We start from the raw sequence: 19277 nt of genomic DNA, 5'->3' as shown, positions 1-19277 counted from the left end.
AAAGCAGACAGAATAGTAGAGGGTATCTTCATATATGCATCATCCACTTATAGAGTTATCAATTTATGGGTCAGTTTGGGTCATCTCTACTCATTACTGGAAAGCAAATTCCTTGTACCATACATTACTACATCTGTAAATATTTCAAGGGTATTTCTAAGGGATACACTCTTTTTACAAGCAACCAGAATTTCATTTAGCACCTTAAAAATAATAATTCCTATCATCAAATTTTCTATATTGCCACCTCTTTTATATAATTGACTTTAAAGAAATATTTATTCATTAGGCTGCACTGGGTCTTAGCTGAGGCACACAGGAGTCTCTCGGGACCCTTTGTGTGGTACCCAGACTCCAGCTGTGGCCCACGGGCTCTGCACCATGGGCTCAGTAGTCGTGGGGCAGGGTCTTCATTGCTCCTTGGCATGTGGGTCTTATTTCCCTGACCAGGGGGTTGAACCTTTGTTCCCTGCACCGCCAGATGGATTCTTAACCATTGGACCACCAGGGAAGTCCCCAGCGTTAAACATTATTAATTGCAATGATTATTAATGGACCCACTGAACTTGCATTCTAAGCACTCCAGGGCTCTGAGCATGAAAATAGCTATTACTTTTGAGTGCTCTCTCTCTGCTTCCCAGATGGTGCTAGTGGTAAAGATCCTCCCTGCCAATGCAGGAGACCTGAAAGACGCAGGTTTGATCCCTGGGTCGGGAATATCCCCTGGAGGAGGGCATGGCAACCCATTCCAGTATTCTTGCCTGGAGAATCCCGTGGACAAGAGGAGCCTGGCTGGCTACAGTCCATATCTCCATAGGGTTGCAGAGTCGGACACGACTAAAGTGACTTAGCACTATCTGCCTGGGATGTGCTAGGTGCTCTGCACCCCTGACAGTTGTTTACTGATATTTCTCACAAATATGCTCTAGGGTGAATGTCCTTATACTCATTTCGCAGAACCAGGTCATGGGGCATCGAGAAGTTGCTGAGCCTGAAACCTGGCTTCTGTGCGCTTTTCTGGCTGGCTCATGCTGAGAAAACAAAGAAACGCTTTCCTAGTTCCCTCGCCAGAGATGCTGCTCAGAAAGCAGGAAGGACGATGATGGGCAAATCACCTGGATCCTATTGATCAGCAATCAGGATTGTTCATAAAACTGTTCTCTTTGCCTACTCTTTTCTCCTCCTTCCTTTCACAATCCTTTGTACTTCTATGAAAATACTTTTCACACTGACTTATAATTAGTTCTGTCTGTTTGTGTCTCAAATTATAATTAGCAGGATGTCTTTCCCAGAGATGCCAGAAAATTCAGACTTGAGTTAAAATGTTGTCATGAGGCTAAACTAATTTACCAACCTGCTTTGTAGCACAGAACTAGTTAACGTTGATATAGAGCAAACCTTAAATCTCATTAGTGCTCCTGGTGTCTTCTCTTTGACCTCTCCTTCTGTCTAATTACAACAAGCTTCTTACCTTGCTCAGTTAAGCTTTATGATAATTTTGTTTGCCATTGTTTATGGCAACCAAATAGCTTGTTTAAAACGCCTCATTGCCTCAATGGCATTTAGAGACAAAGAATGAGTAACCAGGGAGGAGATATATATATCTCTCACAGCCCCCAAGCCCATCTGGTCCTTCAACATAGTTTTAATAAACAGGATTGCCAATTCTCCACCCCAGAAAATCTTTACAGGCCCAGAAATAAATTTAGCTGATCTCCAACCCTGTTTTCACATTGTTGGATTGGTTTTGAGTCTTTTGGCAAATTTTCCATGAAAGACCCTAGCCTTTAAAATTTAGTTTTCCTAAAACACTGTATAAAGAAGTGTTAATTTTGCTTCTGGGAGACGATGTTTTGAAAAACAACCATAATTCAGCAGTATGTGTTCTGTCATCTTCAAAGACAGCACCCACTGTGCACCGAAAGAAAAACACTGCTCACACAAAAAAAAAAGGGAAGTGAGCTTTTTAAAGTCAATGACAAATGCGGCAAAACGCTATGCTGCAAGAATAAGGGAAATGAAAGGTTTGTGCAAATCCTTTGAGAAAACATTGTTTTCAAAATAATATAGCTAGTCAAAAGCTAAAATCCTTCAAATATCTATTTCTTGGCCCAAAACATAATGGGTAGTGAAAATAGTATAATGGAACATCAAAAAGTACAATTCTTTTTAAAACAGTAGACACATAAAGAAAAATGATAATGCTAAAGAATAGTTAAAATGACACTACTAGACACGTCTTATGTAGTTTATAATTTTCCCCTTTGAATTACAGATGAAAAAAATTCAGGTTTAAAAAATATTTTGAATATAGATTCATTTCAGAGTACAGAATTTCTTTTTTTTTTTTTTTTTTTTTTTGGATGTGTGGCTCTGCATGCAGGATCTCAGTTCCCTGACCAGGGACAGGCCTTGTGTCTCTTGCAGTGGAAGCATGGGACCCTGGCCCGCCCGCCGCCCGACCTCAGGGGAGTTCCTTTAAAGGATTTTTTAAAAATGATTACTACAAATCTATTCTGGGGCAAAGGAGCTTTAAATTAAAATACATTTAAATCCATTCTTACACTGTCATTTTCTACTGTGGCTTTCTTAAAGGACTTAAGACTTGCTTTTCATTTAACCAATTAAACAGTTTTTCCCACCTATACCAAATTTCCAGACTTTCTCTTGGGTGGGCATAAGTAATGACATGAAATATTGTCTGATATGAGAAGGTATTTACCTTCAAAGCCCTACAAATGTTTAATAGAAACCTATATGCTGGGAGGGATTGGAGGCAGGAGGAGAAGGGGACGACAGAGGATGAGATGGCTGAATGGCATCACCGACTCGATGGGCATGAGTTTGAGTAAACTCCGGGAGTTGGTGATGGACAGGGAGGCCTGGCATGCTGCAATTCATGGGGTCGCAAAGAGTCGGACACGACTGAACGACCGAACTGAACTGATATGCTTAAGTAGGAATGTAAAAACTCACTGTCAAAAAAAATCCCCTCAAAACCTCAGAACGACTCTTTGCGACCCCATGGACTGTAGCCCGCCACGCTCCTCGGTCTGTGAAATTCTCCAGGCAAGAATACTGGAGAGGGTTGCCATGCCCTCCTCCAGGGGATCTTTCGGACGCAGGGATCCAACCCGGGTCTCCTGCGCTGCAGGCAGATACTTTACCGTCTGAGCCACCAGGGCAACCCTTTTACATTAGAGGCTTCGTAACTAATATGATTATTAAAAGATTAAACTATCAATATATGAGTTGACACCGTAATTTACCTAAGGAGTACGTTCTCCCTGTTGGCCCCAAGAAGCCATTCTGTTTCTTTTTTCACTGCGGTAAGACAAGCATAAAACAAAACTACTATTTTAATAACTTGAAAGTTCGGCAGCGCTAAGCCCATTCACCCTAAACCCACTGCTCAACACCTCCCTGTGTTTTTATTTTCTGGATTACCACTAGGGGGCGGAAGAACACAGCGCATCAGCCGGTCTCTCGGCGCCACCTAGCCCACGCATGCGCTTCTCACCTGGGGCAAGGTGAACGGGGGCGGGGCCGGGGCGGGGCCTGAGGGCGGGGCCATTGACGCCGGCTCGGCGCCGGCATTGTGACGTCAGGTCGCGCAGCCGGGCTGGGACCCGGCGCCGGCTCGCTGAGGCGCTTCCCGACAGGGTGACGCGCCGACTCCCCTCCCCGCGGCCAGCCCGCCCGCCCGCCCGCCTGCCCGCCTCGCCGCCGCCTCCTTCGCTCCCTCAGCGCGGGCCAGCGGCCGGGGCGGAGGTTCGGGGGCGTCGCGGCGCCGAGAGGGCGGGCGGCCGGGCTTCGGCGCACCCGGCGGCCCGGGTCCAGCGGCCGGTCGGTGCGCTGCGGGCGGGCGGGCGGCGGCGGCGGCGGGCGCCGGTCTATATGGCGGCGGCTCTGTCGGGCCTGGCTGTCCGGCTCTCGCGCTCGGCCGCCGCCCGCTCTTATGGGGTCTTCTGCAAGGGGCTGACCCGCACGCTGCTCATCTTCTTCGACCTGGCCTGGCGCTTGCGCATCAACTTCCCCTACCTCTACATCGTGGCTTCCATGATGCTCAACGTCCGTCTGCAGGTGGGTGAGGCACGCCCGCCCGACCCCCTGTCTCCCCCCGGCCCCCCGGATCGTCCCCGAGCGCCGGTCCGCCCCACGCCGCCCGGTCCACCCTCGCCCAGGCCGTGAAGATGCCGCCGGGAGCTGCCAGGCTGGATGCCGAGTGTATGGCTCAGCACCGTGCCTTTCTCCCGCAGAGGTCATTGTTGACTCTGTTTTCGCAGAAGAGGCGGGGTGGGGTGGGGGCGTGGAGCGGCAGGCCTCGAGTAAGGTCCTACAGCGGGCTCACGGGCTCTAAAGGCCCTGGCCCTGAAGAGGAAATTGTGAAAATGACTGATTGGGGGTGCGGGGGCGGGGAGTGCGTTTACGGTTGACTTTTCTAGTTCCCAAACTTTGTGCTTTGAAAGCGATCCAAACTTAACGTAAATTAATTAATGTTAATTGATATTCTGATGGAGGTATCATGTTTATTATCCTGGCCCGGGGTGGAGGGTGATGGTGGTGAAAGGAGTGGGGGTGGTGATGAGGAAAAACGAGGTGTAAAGACGTAGAGAGGCAAAGGTTCAGAGGCCTGAAACAGTTCAGATGTGAAGTAGTACACACACCCAGCACCCTGGAGATCATCTTTGCTATCAGGGATTGACATTTCTACCTCCCTCAAATTCCAGATGCCTTTTTCTGGCGGAGTGGAAAACCGTCAAATTGAGAATTATTTCTTCCTGAATGTGTCATAGATGGCCAAGGGCTGAGCATCTCTTGGGTTCCGTTTACACATGGGGGAGGGTCTGCTGTGTGCAGCCTAGGGCTCTGTGATGGACAGGTCCCTGTTCTCCAAGAGCTGACGGTCTGACAGTACTTAGGGGAAAACTGAACAGGACTATGCAGTATTGACATGGGCGGGGCAGGAGTTCTTTTTTCCCTGTGGTTTGACTGTGTGTGTGTGCTAAGTCACTTCAGTCGTGTCTGACTCTTTGGGACCTCATGGACTTGCATGTCTCCTCTCTGTAGCCCACCAGGCTCCTCTGTGCATGGGGTTCTCCAGGCAAGAATACTGGAGTGGGTTGCCTTACCCTCCTCCAGGGAATCTTCCCTACCCAGGGACTGAAAGTCTCTATGTCTGTTGCATTGGCAGGTGGTATCAGAATATAATTGTCTCAAAGCCTCTCACTGGTGATATAAAACCACCTATTGACCAAAACTGAGTTAAGGTTAGTTGGGATGAACCGGCCTCTCTATTTCAGGGTCCAAATTGAGATTCTTTTGTGTGAACAGGGGCTTGTGGCATCCTTAAGTGGTGCCAAAGGAGTCAGAAACTCAGGTAGATTGTATCAATGAGCAAAGAAGGTGCTGGGAGTGGGAATAGAAATAAGCCAGAAAGCCTGTGCTCCAGCCTGTAGTCACCAGCCAAATGCTGTGTGCCAGAGGCAGCCATTTCCAAGAGAAAGTGGAAATCCTAATTTTTAAATATCAACGTAACAAAAGATAACCTTTGTGGGCAAAGCAGAATGTGTCAGGAGGCTATATCTGACCGTCAAGCTCCACTTTGGAAACTTTTGTTCCGGAGTTACTTGTATAATTTGCAAGCTTCCCAGGTGGCACTAAATGGTAAAGAACCTGCCTGCCAACACAGGAGACATTAAGAAATGAGGGTTCTGTCCCTGGGTCGGGAAGGTCCCTTGGAGGAGGAAATGGCAACCCCCTCCAGTATTCTTGCCTGGAGGGCTACAAAACATAGGGTCACAAAGAGTTGGACACGACTGAAGTGACTTAGCACACACTTAGCATGTAAAGTCACAAGTAAGAGAAAATCAACACAATGTTGAAAATAGCCAGTTGTGTACCATAAAAAACTCACCTTTCTGATTATGTCCACTTAGTTACTTTTGACCACCCTCTAGTCCAAGCTGCCAAGGTGCCTCCATCTGTTCTCCCCAGGGCCCTTGGAGACGTCTTTTTAAAAATATAAATCAGATTGTGTTATTCCTTACAAGAAAAAAAAAGAATCCCAAACTGCTTGCCATTGCGCGTGGAATGCAGTTCACGTGTTTCTCTCCTGTAGATTTGACTCCCATCCACCTTTCTGACCTCTCCCTGGCTCGTTCTCGCTTGCTCTCTGCGTGTCTTGCTCTTGCCTGCTTGCATGTCTCCTCTCTGCAGGCACCAAGCCTCTTCCTGCCCCTGGGCGTTTGCACTTGCTGTTCTGGCCACCTCGAGCACTCCTCCCTGGCTCTTAAGAATGCCAAGACGCTTTCACTCCTGGGTTCTCCTTTCAGAAGGGTCTTTTGGGATCAGCAAATCAATCTGGTCTTGCAACTGCTGTCGTCACTGCAAGAGTGCTGAGGCTTGTCTCATATCAATAAGGCGTGAAGGACTCCATTCCTGTTACGTTGATGAGGGTTTCCAGATCTCCCAGTTGTTTGTAGGCCAGTAGGGGAAGCTCTGGAAAGGTTGCTGAGATACAGATTTCCTAACGAGGAGTTTGCACTGTCATGATTGAGGGTGAGCGCACTGTGGAGGTGGGGTTGGCTCTGGGACGTGTGGTGCGGCAGAACAGAGAGCCAGGGACACCGGCAAGCCCCCCGTGACGTCCGGTCCACAGGCAGCGCAGCTTTAGAGAACCGTGGAAGCTGAACACTCTGGCTGTAGAGCGCAGGGCTTATTTGGCCATTTCTGGTGTGAGTTGGGGTGGGGAGGCGCAGACAAGGCGGTCACTAGGTACTTTGGGGGAGGGCTGCCTGAGAACTGTGTGAGGATTTTCGATTGTGGACTGTCGACAGCCCAGCCCCTGCCTTGTTCAAGGGTCGCCTGTATTTGCAAACTGGATATCTGACAAGGATTAGTGTTCAAAACACGTGAAGAGCTCTTACAGCTCAGCAACAACAGCCCAATTCAAACATGGGCAGAGGGCTTGATAGACATTTCTCCAAAGATACACTAGTGGCAAGTAAGCCCAGGAAAAGATGGGCAGTTGGAACTTGTTTGTGGGCAGCCAGGCCACCGGCCATGGTGAGGACCTGAGGCATGGTTACCGTGACCTCTGAGCCCCGAGCCCCAGCCTGTGACTTCAACCTTGTGGCCCCATGGGACACCCGGAGGAGGGGCCCTGGTGGCCAGGCTCCCCTTCCCATCCCAGCCCTGCAGGGTGCGGACATGGCGTCTCCCTGCTTCCAGGCCCTGACAGACCCATCCGGGCCACCTTCTCTCCCTGAGAGTCACGGCTCCTTTCATCTCCCCCCGTCTGCCCCCATCCTGTCCCAGGGACACTTGTGGGCCTGGAGGGTGAGTGACTGCTCGTCTCTCACAGGCAGAAGAATCTCCTTGCCTGGACCTGGGGACCCCAGGCCAGCCTTAGTCCTCTACTCACTGCTCTAGCTCCAAATCTGAGCCCAGCTACACAGGCTGAGAAGCTTCCCATGCCCAGCCTTCACCTGACCTGGCCCTGCTCCCAGGAGGCCTCTCTTCTGCCAGGGAGGCGATAAAACCCAGTGCTGGGGGAGAAAAATTGGGAAACTGCAAGTCAAAGCCACACTAAGACTGGCTGTTATCGGGGGAGGGGACAGCGAGGATGTGGAGAAATTAGACCCCTGTGCACTGCTGGGAGGAATGGAAGGTGGCGCGGTTGTTGTGGGAAGCAGTTTCAGTTCATTCAGTCACTTAGTCATGTCTGACTCTTTCTGACCCTACAGACTGCAGCACACCAGGCCTCTCTGTCCATCACCAACTCCTGGATCCGACTCAAACTCATGTCCGTTGAGTCAGTGATGCCATCTAGCCATCTCATCCTCTGTTGTCCCCTTCTCCTCCTGCCCTCAATCTTTCCCAGCATCAGGGTCTTTTCAGACGAGTCAGCTCTTCGCATCAGGTGGCCAAAGTATTGGAGCTTTAGCATCAGTCCTTCCAATGAATATTCAGGACTAATTTCCTTTAGGATGGACTGGTTGAATCTCCTTGCAGTCCAAGCGACTCTCAAGAGTCTTCTCCAGCACCACAGTTCAAAAGCATCAATTCTTCAGCACTCAGGTTTCTTTATAGTCCAACTCTCACATCCATACATGACTACAGGAAAAACCATAGGTTTGACTAGATGGACCTTTTTGGTAAAGTAATGTCTCTGCTTTTTAATATGCTCTCTAGGTTGATCATAGCTTTTCTTCCAAGGAGTAAGCGTCTTTTAACTTCATGGCTACAGTCACCATCTGCAGTGATTTTGGAGCCCCCCAAAATAAAGTCTCTCACCTTTTCCATTGTTTCCCCTTCTATTTCCCATGAAGTGATAAGACCAGATGCCATGATTTTAGTTTTCTGAATGTTGAGTTTCAAGCCAACTTTTTGACTCCCTTTTTCACTTTCATCCAGAGGCTCTTTAGTTCCTCTTTCCTTTCTGCCATAAGGGTGGTGTCATCTGCATATCTGAGGTTATTGATATTTCTCCCGGCAATCTTGATTCCAGCTTGTGCTTCATCCAGCCCAGCGTTTCTCATGATGTACTCTGCATATGAGTTAAATAAGCAGGGTGACAATATACAGCCTTGACATACTCCTTTCCCCATTTGGAACCAGTCTGTTGTTCCATGTCCAGTTCTAACTGTTGCTTCTTGACTTGCATACAGATTCTCAGGAGGCAGGTCAAGTGGTCTTGGGAAGCAGTTCAGCAGGTCCTCAAAAAGCGGAGTACAGAATCACTGTACGGTTCAGTGGTTTCACTGGGGGGCATACCCCACAGAGTCTGAAGACGGATGCAGGCCCTGGTGCTCCGGTGTCCCAGCAGCACTGTTGGTGATTCCCGTGTCCGTCCGCACGTGAGAGGACAAACAGAACGTGTGAACCTTCAGTGGGATCTTTCTCAGCTTTGAAAAGGAATGAGGGTCTCACGCCTGCTACAACTTGGATGGACTTAAGGGACGTCATCACACAGACAGAACATAGAAGGTGGTGGCCAGGGGCTGGAGAAGGGGGAACGGGAGTTGTTGAATGAAGACACTTCTCATTTGGATGAAAACGTTCCGGAGCCATGTGGTGGTGATGGCTGGTAGCCTTTGTGCGTATTTTGCTGCAGGTTTAAAAGAAGTGCCCGACGAGTGATTGTGCCCTTGGTTGTAGTGGCAGTGTTAAGTTGCCACCACAGTTTGTTAAGAGCCTGTCCTTTTTTTGGCTGCGCTGGGTCTCCGCTGCTGCGAGGGCTCCTCCCTGGTTGCGGTGCCGAGGCTTCTCTTTGCAGTGGCTTCTCCCGTTGCCGAGCATGGGCTCCAGGGCTTTCGTGCTCCAAAGTTGTGGGGCACAGGCCTAGTTGCTTTGAGGCACGTGGAATATCCCAGAACCAGGGGGTCGAACCCATGTTCCCCCCCGTCCATTGACAAGCAGACTCCAGCCACTGGACCACCGGAGAAGTCCTGGACATACATTTTCATTTCTCTTGGTTATACGCCTAGGGTTGGAATTGCTGGGTCATGTGGTAACTTTGTGTTCAACCAATTCAAAAAAATCATTCTTATTTCCTGTGAGAGTGGCGGGGGAGCAGGGAGACCCTTAGATGAGCGGGAGAGAGACGTGTCAGTGATTCATCACGGCAGTGCCGGGGAGGCCCTGGAGGAGGTTGCATCGTGGGCATATCTTGGCATTTGAGCCAACAGGCTTGCCTGCCTGAAAGGACGGGGTGGTGTGAGAGAAGCGCTCGTTTGCATCTGTGTGAACTCTACCTGTTGTTGGCCCGTTTTTCTGGTGGGTTGTTGGTGGGTTTCTTGAAGCTTTGTCAGATAAGAGTTGTCTGTTGATAAGAATTGAAAAAATTTTCCAGTTACTATGTTTTTGATTTTGCTTATAGTGTGTTTTTGCCATACTGATGTTTTATGTAGTCAAATTTAACAGTCATTTCTGACTTTCGGGTTTTATCCTAGTTAGAAAGGCCCTCCCAACTGTAAAGATACAAGGAATCCACTTGTAATTTATTCTGGTACTAATACATCACGTCTTACTTTTACATGTAGAATGTTGGAGTTTATCCTGGTATGTGGTGTACGGTGTTGATCCATACTGACCTGTCTCTACCTGCCGCAAGGAAGCTTGTGCATGTGACGGTTTTGTCCTTGTCCCTACGTTCACTGGAAAGCAAGCTTCTGGAAGACAGATCCTGTTTTGTCCACTTGGTGCACCGTCCCCATCCCTGTGCTCAGAACAGCACTGGCGTAGCTTCGGCTCTGTGAACACTGGCTGGTTGAATCTGTAGCAGAAAATACCGCAGGTGTGGAATTCCCAAAGGAAAGGTTATAGTCATTAGTAAGTTATCTTTACAGTCATGCCAGCTCGCCCTCCTCGGAGGTCAGCGTGCTGGGTGCCTCCTCGGGCAGTGCCAGGGCCTCTGACGGCTCCCAGCCCCTGGCCTCTCCCGCCTGGACCTCCGCATCTGTCCCCCACTGCGACGTGCTGGTCCATACTTGGGCCACTTTGGTCGTCCAGGAGTCACTTCTCTGTCCTCTCTTTGACAGACTCCCTCTGTTGTGTTTCGTCACTGGTTCCCTCTGACACTCTTTTTAAAAAAATTAACTCAAAAAAAAAAAAATTAACTAATTTTGACTGCCCCGGGTCTTAGTTGTGGCATGCAAACTCTTAGTTGCGGCAGGCGGGATCTAGTTCCCTGACTGAGGATCGAACCCAGGTCCCCTGAATTTGGAGCATGGAGTCTTAGTCACTGGACCACCAGGGGAGTCCTTCCCGTAATGCTCTTGCTGGTAGAGATGCTCATAGCAGCTGTTTCTCGGCTCACGCAGGACAGCAGGTGCCGCCTCTCGCCCGGCCGGGTGAGCACACCCTGGTGCCTCTGGTGGCGGCCCCAGAGCTGCCTAGCGGGCAGGTATGGCGTGGACCCTGCGTTCACAGCAGGGCCTGGGTCCTTGGGGCCGACTCCCTGCGCTGGTGCTCGAGGGCGGCGCAGAGGTGACCAGGCCCTTCCTCTTGCTCGTGGCCAGCAGAGCAGTTTGTCTCAGATGCTTTCACGGTGAGCTCAGCGGTGGGCAGGTTTGCCGACGCCGCCTCGGAGAGCTGGAAGTGGGCAGCGTCACTCCGAGGTGGAACCGGAAAACAACACAAGCGAATGTTTGTGCAAAGCAGAGACAAGACCAGTGGGTACTGAAGTGGGGAGGGTAAATTAGGGCTATAGGATTAGCAGGTTCAGACTACCATGTATAAAACAGGTAAGCAACAGAATATATTGCATAGCCACCTCCTGTAGTAACTTTGATTAGCGTATCATCTGTAAAAATACTGAGTCGCTGTGCTATGCATAATATTGTAAGTCCGCTGTACTTCAATTAAGAAAACCCAGCCGTGAAGCCAGGTGGCCTTGGAGTGTGGTGCGTGAGCTGTCCCCAGGCAGGACCCCCACCCCGCCGGTGGTCGTCCAGCCGAGCAGCCGCCGTGAATTCAGCTGTGTCCCCTGCCCGCCCCCCCCACCCCCCTTCAGGAATAGCCTTGCCGGCTGGCTTCCAGTGGCACAGAGGCGGGGGTATTTTTAGTTTCCAGAGCAGTGGTATCCAGACCATCCTGTCCCTGAGGCCATTAATAGCGCAGGTTGGGGAGGGTAAGGTGACCGCACCAGGGGGCGCAGCTGCCGAATCGGGTCAGGCCTGCTGTCGCCCAGCAGGGCAGCCGCCTCCCTGGCCGGGATCCTTGTGGCCCAGGTTGCTCCTGTCTGCCCCGAGGACGTGAGCCCGACAGACAGCCTGTTTCCCTCCACACCTCGCCCCTGCGGGCCGCTGTGGTTCCGAATTCAACTGTTGTCTGTTGTGGGGGCGGGGGGCGCAGGGGGCAGGCACTGGTGAGGGAGGTCAGGAGCAGGATCAGGAATTTACTCCCAGCCCTGCACTTTATTTTCCTTGCACCATACTGTTTTTATTTATTTTTTAAAATTTATTTGTTTATTTATTTTTAATTTATTTTTGAAAAAAAAATTATTTTTGGCTGCGCAGGGTCTTCACTGCGGCACATGGACCTAGTTGCCCTGGGAACTTCCAGACCGGGAATCAAACCTGTGTCCCCTGCATTGGCAGTCAGATTCTTAACCCCTGAACCACTAGGAAAGTCCTGAATCACACTGTCTAGAATTTCAAAATAGACTTCCCTCATTTAGGGGGAAGGGGCCTCAGTTTTTGTGGATATGTCCGTTTGCCATAATTTATGCTGCTTATCATTTTGTAGATCTGGGGGTTGAGGGTGGGAGATGATAGCTGGGCGGAGGACGGTTCATTGTGTAATGGTACGTGCTTTATTTGGCAAGATACAGTGTACCAATACGTACACAGCACAGTGAGAGCAAACCACAAAAAATACTGCACAGATGACTCTGTTTAGAGATTACTTGAAAGTTATTTCTGGCTCTCAAAATATAAGTAATGTGTGTAACCATCTAATACCAAAAGTCGTCTGGTTGAGGACAAGAGCCAAAAATGTTTAACTGACCTACTGAAGTCTTCGTAAAGAGTATTGAATACATAGTTTATTACTGAATTTACTGAAGAGCTAGGTCTTTAGTAAGCAGTTATTCTCTCGTTACTTGTTATTATTCAGTCAGTAAGTCGTGTCCGACTCGCCAAAGTATTGAAGCTGAAGCTTCAGCATCAGTCCTTCCATTGAATATTTAGGGTTGAGTACGTGATTAGTTTGTCATTATCGAAGGTATGATTACATTAAGGGTATCTTATTTAAAACATTCTAACAATTGTGACAACACTTCATCTTTCTGAGCTGTACTAAGTTCGCCTATAAGGACATAATAAAAGTAGGTAGAAGCCAGTTTTCCTGAGAGTTGGCCCATATTAAATGACCTATTTTTCTTAATTAAAAAAAAAATTGTTCTAATATGTATTAAAGTATATTTAGGAATGCTTCCATTTCAGGAAAACAGTCATTTTTAGTACATTTCAGATCAGTAAAATTAAATGTAAGGTTTAAAATAACGTGCTTTGGAGAGTTAATTTAAGAGAAGTTAGGTTTGCCTTGGTGAACTGTGAGTGTTGGCTGTGCTTTGTAACTTCTTGTAGTGATATATACAAACATTGAAATACTAGGTTGTATGCTTGAAACTAACACATTTTATGTCAGTTATATATCAATTAAAAAAAAAAATCTGGGGACATCCCTGATGGTCTAGTGGCGAGGACTCCACACTCCTAGCGGGAGGGGCGCAAGTTCCATCCCAGGTAAGGGAGCTAGGTCTCACACACTGCAACTAAAGATCCAGCGCAGCCAAATAAATATTCAAAATATAAAAAGATAATTGCACATTATGTTTGCATATAGTTTTATGCTGCTCAAATGCATTTGTGTCACTGTTATATAGAATAATACTCATCCCTGTACAGAGTATGCCCCGAGGAGACGTGAGGTTCCCCGGTGGCTCAGCCATAAAGAATCTGCCTGCTGACACAGGAGATGTGGGTTCAGTCCCTGGGTGGGGAAGATCCATGGACAGAGGAGCCTGGTGGGCTATATATAGTCCATGGGGTCCCCAAGAGTCAGACATGACTTAGCGACTCAACAACAACATAAGTAAAGTTGCCCATGATTCCTTAAAAGTGGCTTGTCATGCCTGAGTCACTGAGTATCATTCTCAAATAGGACACTCTGGGTAAGGCCTTGGTTGCCTGATTGAGTCATCTAGTTTATCTTCGTTAAAGGCAGCCACTTTTTATTGAACCTGCGCAAATAACTGCATTGCCATGAAAAGTGCAGAGCCTCAGTACATATTTAAGTATTTTTAGGAAATACTGCATTAATCAAGTTCTGTTCTTTTTGTTGTGATTTCTAATTGGTAGGTTGATATCCTGTTTTCTATCACAGTGTGGGAATCCTTGGTACTGGAGACTGTCAAAGAGACCTTCATATTTGCTGGGAAATACCTGGTGTGTGTAGACTCTCTGGAGACCCCGTCTTCATTATTACCCTGTAATTTGTTGGTCTTTTCCAGGTTCATATTGAGATCCACTGAAGGCCTTCCGCGGACTGACAGGCGTGTCCTGGGGCTCAGGGTGTCAGAGACACAGCATGAGGGACGGACGCAGGCCTTTCTGCACCCGCTTCTCGGAGGAGCAGGGAGCGGGTGCCGCCTCGGACAGAGCCTTGTGCAGAGAACTGTGGAGTGAGAGAAGGCAGGAGGGGAGCCCTCGGCCCGCAGATGTCGCTGCCCGGGGAGATCCACGAAACGAGGAGTCGTCACTGAAAACAGAGCTTGACCTGCGTGGGGCCAGCCCCTTGCTTCGCGGTGGCCTCGAGGCACTTCCACGGTGGCAAGAACCGGTACAAAGCAGTTCAGCCTCAGCTGCCACGCAGAGCAACACTGCTGGTCTGTCCTCGGCTCCTGCAGGGGCGCGGTGTGCGGGGCTGGCCCGAGGCGCCGGGGAGACTCCGGGGATGGACTGGCCATGGGCAGTGCCCATGCCCACTGGCGGCCACAGAGGACGGAGCCACGGCGGAGAGCCCTGGGGGTCCGGACTGCTGGGCCGGCAGAGCGGGTCCACAAAGGAGGATTCTGAGGATGATCGGCCCCGTGCTTTCCTAGAGAAGCTGGACTCTGCGTTGGCACCCTCTTGCCTGCGAGCCATCCTGCTGCACGCACATCCCCTAATATTCTTGAATGATGAGACGAAAAGTGTTTTCCCTGGCCATTCAGAGCCAAGAGTAGAATACAAGAAAATGCTTTCATGGGAAGAAAGCATCTCAGATGATCTGCAGATAACAGTGGCGTCACTGGCTCTACAAGCTTTTGAATGAGCAAATCTGTTGTGCCACGGTTAAGGTACAGGCAGAACAATAAAAATAGCGAGATTAAGCGCTCTCCTCGAATGCTTTCTTTTGCGTTAACTCTGGGCACACACGGCATGGCAGTGAACTTCTGGCTTTGATTCGTGTGACCAGACAGACTTAAAGTCAGTGGGACTTAAACCCACAGAAAGCTGGCTGATACGGAAGGAAATCTCCGTGCTTGAGAGACATTAAGGATTGGGAAGCCATGCCAAGGAGGTTATTGATGTTACCTTATACACCTATCAGACTAGAATCGAAAGATGTAACAGCAAGTTTTAAGTTTCCCTTCAGCACTCATCCAGCAGGGCTGCCGTCCCAGGCACTATCTCTCCAGCCTGTTCTCTGACCATCTGACGAGAGTAGATACTTGTAAAAGTCAACCCTGCTGGGCTTGGTCTGAGCCAGGCCAAGTTGATGGTAAGCTGTTGTCATTTCTGTGTTTTGTAGAATAATTTGAGCAAAAAGCTGATGTCTTTTCTCACATCCCTTTCCTTCCACTTGACATGCAATTTACATGGAGGCCCTACGGTGAGAGTTGCAATATTAACATTACCTTTAGATAACCCTTCCTCAAACTAGGAACCCTGGCAGTGTTACCCACAATAAAAAATGAGCTCCACTGGAGCTCAGTCCTAGAGAAAAAAAAAGCAAGTATTTCCCCTTATAGAAGGTCTCCAGTTTCTAGGAGTTGAGAGATCTCCTACACTAATTTTTTCTGAGATAACTCCTTTTGCCGTGTGTTGATGACTTCAATAAAAGGCACTGAAGAGCCGAAGTTTCTAAGGAGTCCCAGAGTAAGACGTCCCCATTTTCGGAATTATCGACTGCATATATCAGTTTATATTGTGTGCTAAATTACTCTGCCGTGTGCTATGTTAGTGTTCTGGGGAAATGAAAAATAAAACCCGTTCTTTAGCATAATAAATGTCTTATTTTACGTGTGTAGTCTTGGTTCCCTTCGTCTTTATTATTAATGCTGCCTTCCTCATACTTCAGTCTGTTTGTGAAAAGTTTTTCACTGATTTAGAAGATTGGAAGAAGAGAATGAAAAGCAAAATGTAAAATTACTCTGGAACTCAACTCTCCAGATAGAAAGAAATAATGTTTTATGATCCTTGTGGAGCGGGGTGCTCACCCTCGTGAAACAGTGGTCTGCAGCCAGTCTCAAAGGACACCGACCCGACCGCCCGAAGAAGGCCCTGGCCAGTGGACTATCCACCTCTGGGTCGTGGATGGGCGGGGAGACGAGATGGCACATTGCCGTGTGTGAGAATGGGACCGGTTTCCCCGTCAACACCCTCTCCCTGTCCCTGGTCCCTCCCCACCCCCACTTTTTGTTGTTGTTTTAAACTCTACTTTGAGATGGAAGTTTCCATGACACATCAGCTGTCTTTCTTTTGTAAACCCCAAGTATGTGAATTTTCAAACAATTGCAAAGAACAAATTCAGAATTCCCTGTTTAGCATTAACTAAATTAACTTGTGGCGCTAGTGGTAAAGAATCCGTCCCGCAAGGCAGCAGACATAAGTGATGTGGGTTTGACCCCTGGATTGGGAAGAACCCCTTGAAGAGGGCATGGCAACCCATTCCAGTATTCTTGCCTAGAGAATGCCAGGGACAGAGGAGCCCGGCAGGCTGTGGTCCATGAGGTCGCAAAGAGCTGGACACAACTGAAGCGACTTAGCACACACAAATTAACTTGAAGTGTTTTCATATAGTTAGGTCAGAATAAGGTGAGGATAAGCTTTTTATAAAAGCTCTGTGGAAGAGCTCACAGTGACTTTTTCCTTATGTTATTTTTTAGTACACATCCACTGCTGACATTGTTCCTTTTGGTGTTCTGCTGTCTCCAGATCTGTCCAGAGGTGGCCTCTCCTGTGGAAAGTTCTGGGGTAGAAAGGTGATGATAAACGTAGCGTATGAAACCTATGAAGTTTCAGGACTGTGAAAGATGGCCATCTATAAACAGTTCTATTTCCGAAGCAATTAGAGAAATAAGATACTCTTGAATAAATTGTTTCCATGATTGAATTATAAAAGGATCGCTCATTTGAAATATTTTAAGTGTATCATTTTGGCAGTGAAAACCAAGGCAAGCCTGTTTTTAAAGTTCTCATGCCTATATGCATGTTCTTTTTTGCCTTAATGGATTCTGTTCTTAAGGACTAAACAGCATAGTCACTTTAAATTTAGAAATAGGGTATAGTGCAAAATCGTGGACTTGGTTATTCACATTTGGAAATCATGAAGTCTTTTTCACATGGAATGGATGTTGAGATCTTGAAGTGATTATGAAGTTGCCAGCCTGTAGAGAATAAAAAATTAAGAAGCTTGTGTTTACATCGATTATTCTTACATGACTTGATTTTATAGCTAGGAAGCAACACATGTATTTTGGAGCTTTGTGTGTGTATTCTAGGCCATTCCCTGTAATTTCACACAGAATAAGAAATGTGGAGACTTCCCTGGTGGTCCAGTGGATAAGACACTGAGTTTCCACTGCAGGGGGCCCGTGTTTGATCCCTGGTCAGGGAACTAATTAAAATTTAATTAGAATTGAAAGACGCTCCTTGGAAGAAAAGCAATAACAAATCTAAACAGTTTATTAAAAATCAGAGACATTACTTTGCCGACAAAGGTGCATATAGTCAAAGCTATGGTTTTTCCAGTAGTCACATATGAATGTGAGAGTGGGCCCATGAGGAAGGCTGAATGCTTTTGAACTGTGGTGTTGGAGAAGACGCTTGAGAGTCCCTTGGGCAGCAAGGAGATCAAACCAGTCAATCCTGAAGGAAGTCAGTCCTGAATATTCATTAGAGGGACTGATGCTGAAGCTCTAATCTTTGGCCACCTGATGTGAAGAGCAGACTCCTTAGAAAAGACCCTGAATCTGGGAAAGATTGAAGGCGGGAGGAGAAGGGGACGACAGAGGCTGAGATGGTTGGATGGCATCACCGACTCAATGGACATGAGTTTGAGCAAGCTCCGGGAGTTGGTGGTGGACAGGGAGGCCTGGCGTGCTGTGGTCCACAGGGTCACCAAGAGTTGGATATAAGCAACAACAGCAGGGACCTAAGATCCCACAAGTGGCTCGGTATGGCCAAAAAAAAAGTGTGTTTTAAGATTCACTTTGCACTTCCCTGTAGATAATTTTAAAATTCTTAAGCTTTCCAAGGAGAGGAAGTAGAAGGAAGGGATCTCCTAAACCATCCATATGAACTCAGAGCTGGAACTGGCTGTCCAGCACCAGCCAGTGCTGGAAGCTTGGAAACAGCGCAGCCAACTCATCCTCCATACGTTCAGTGTAGCCATTTGAAGCTAGAGGCCTCAGTAAGATGTCAGGATGGTTGCTTCTGCTTCCAGAATGTTACCTCTTTTTTTTTTTTTTTTCCCCCAATTTTATGGAAACTTGGATGCACTGGACCAGTTTAAACAAAGCATCTGTTCATGTTTCATTTGTACCTCACATTCTGCAAACTCCACAGAGCTGTGTATCTACATGACTGAAATGTGATTAGAAAACTTGTTTGCCAAGGGCCTGACTGCTTCTTAAAGGTCGTCTTCATAGGGTTAGTTTCCTTTTTCCTGAAATGAACATGTGCCATTGAGTGGAAGGCACCTTGGAGGACTGGTGGCTTCTGGTAAACAGCAGTTGTTGAGGTAGCAGGCGGGGCTGTGGTCCTGCTTTGCCTGCGTTTTGAGTAGCTTCTGGACAGTTCATTTTTTACATTGCTTAGGTATATAACACAAGGAATTTTTACAGGGGAGCTGTGCCTTGCCACAGTATCGAGTATAATTCTGCAGTTAACTTGAATGTGTTTAGTTGTTTTTTTTTTAAGGAAGTGGACTTAACTTGTTTTTCCGTCCCCATTTACCTACAGAGCATTGTTTCTATCAGAAACAGGTAATTTGCTTCAGAATTGGAAGTAGGCTCTGTTTTCCTTCTCTTAATGCTGGTCGTGTGTGTTTAAGATTACAAGCACTTCGCCGCTGCTGTTTGTCCAAAGTAATTTGGAGAAAGCATCCAGTCTCTGTGCTCCTTTTTTTTTTTTTTCCCAAGAGTGACTTTTTTTTTGAAATCTTTATTGATTTGTTACAGTATTGCTCCTGGATTTTTTTTTTTTTTTCCTTTTTTATCTTTTTGTTTTTTGGCCAGGAGGCTTGTGGGATCTTAATGCCCTAACCAGGGATCAAACCCACACCCCCTGCATTGGAAGGCAAGGTCTTAACCACTGGACCACCAGGGGAGTTCCTCTGTGCTCCTTTGCCTTAAATTGCTGTATTAGTCATTCTCCAGATGACTAATAGGTCAGATCTATAGGTACAGATACGAGGAGATTTATCACAGGAATTGGCTCATGGGATCATGGAGGCCGAGAAGCCCCGCTGTGTGCCACCTGCGGACAAGAGACTCGGGGAAG

General features: G+C 47.8%; 1 protein-coding gene across 1 annotated transcript; it reads left to right on the top strand.

The window, feature by feature from the left end:
- The first annotated feature begins 3507 nt into the window (after window positions 1-3507).
- On the top strand, window positions 3508-15793 carry LOC133063253 (uncharacterized). Its single transcript, XM_061152369.1, has 4 exons — window positions 3508-3530; window positions 3609-4083; window positions 10047-10300; window positions 14021-15793. The coding sequence occupies exons 1-3, from the start codon at window positions 3508-3510 to the stop codon at window positions 10260-10262; spliced, it is 714 nt and encodes a 237-aa protein (XP_061008352.1). The 3' UTR covers window positions 10263-10300; window positions 14021-15793.
- The last annotated feature ends 3484 nt before the right edge of the window (window positions 15794-19277 follow it).

This window comes from Dama dama, chromosome 10, assembly GCF_033118175.1.
Source record: "Dama dama isolate Ldn47 chromosome 10, ASM3311817v1, whole genome shotgun sequence".
Taxonomy (NCBI): domain Eukaryota; kingdom Metazoa; phylum Chordata; class Mammalia; order Artiodactyla; family Cervidae; genus Dama; species Dama dama.
Note: the sequence above shows the minus strand (reverse complement) of the source record. Positions and strands in the feature narration are given on the sequence as shown.

What these genes read in the sequence shown, in the direction of transcription:
- LOC133063253 (XM_061152369.1), top strand. Translation starts at nt 3,508, where the DNA reads ATGCGCTTCTCACCTGGGGCAAG. An exon ending in CGCTTCTCACCTGGGGCAAG is followed by an intron (nt 3,531 to 3,608) that starts GTGAACGGGGGC and finishes TTGTGACGTCAG; the next exon opens with GTCGCGCAGCCGGGCTGGGA. An exon ending in TGCTCAACGTCCGTCTGCAG is followed by an intron (nt 4,084 to 10,046) that starts GTGGGTGAGGCA and finishes TTTTACATGTAG; the next exon opens with AATGTTGGAGTTTATCCTGG.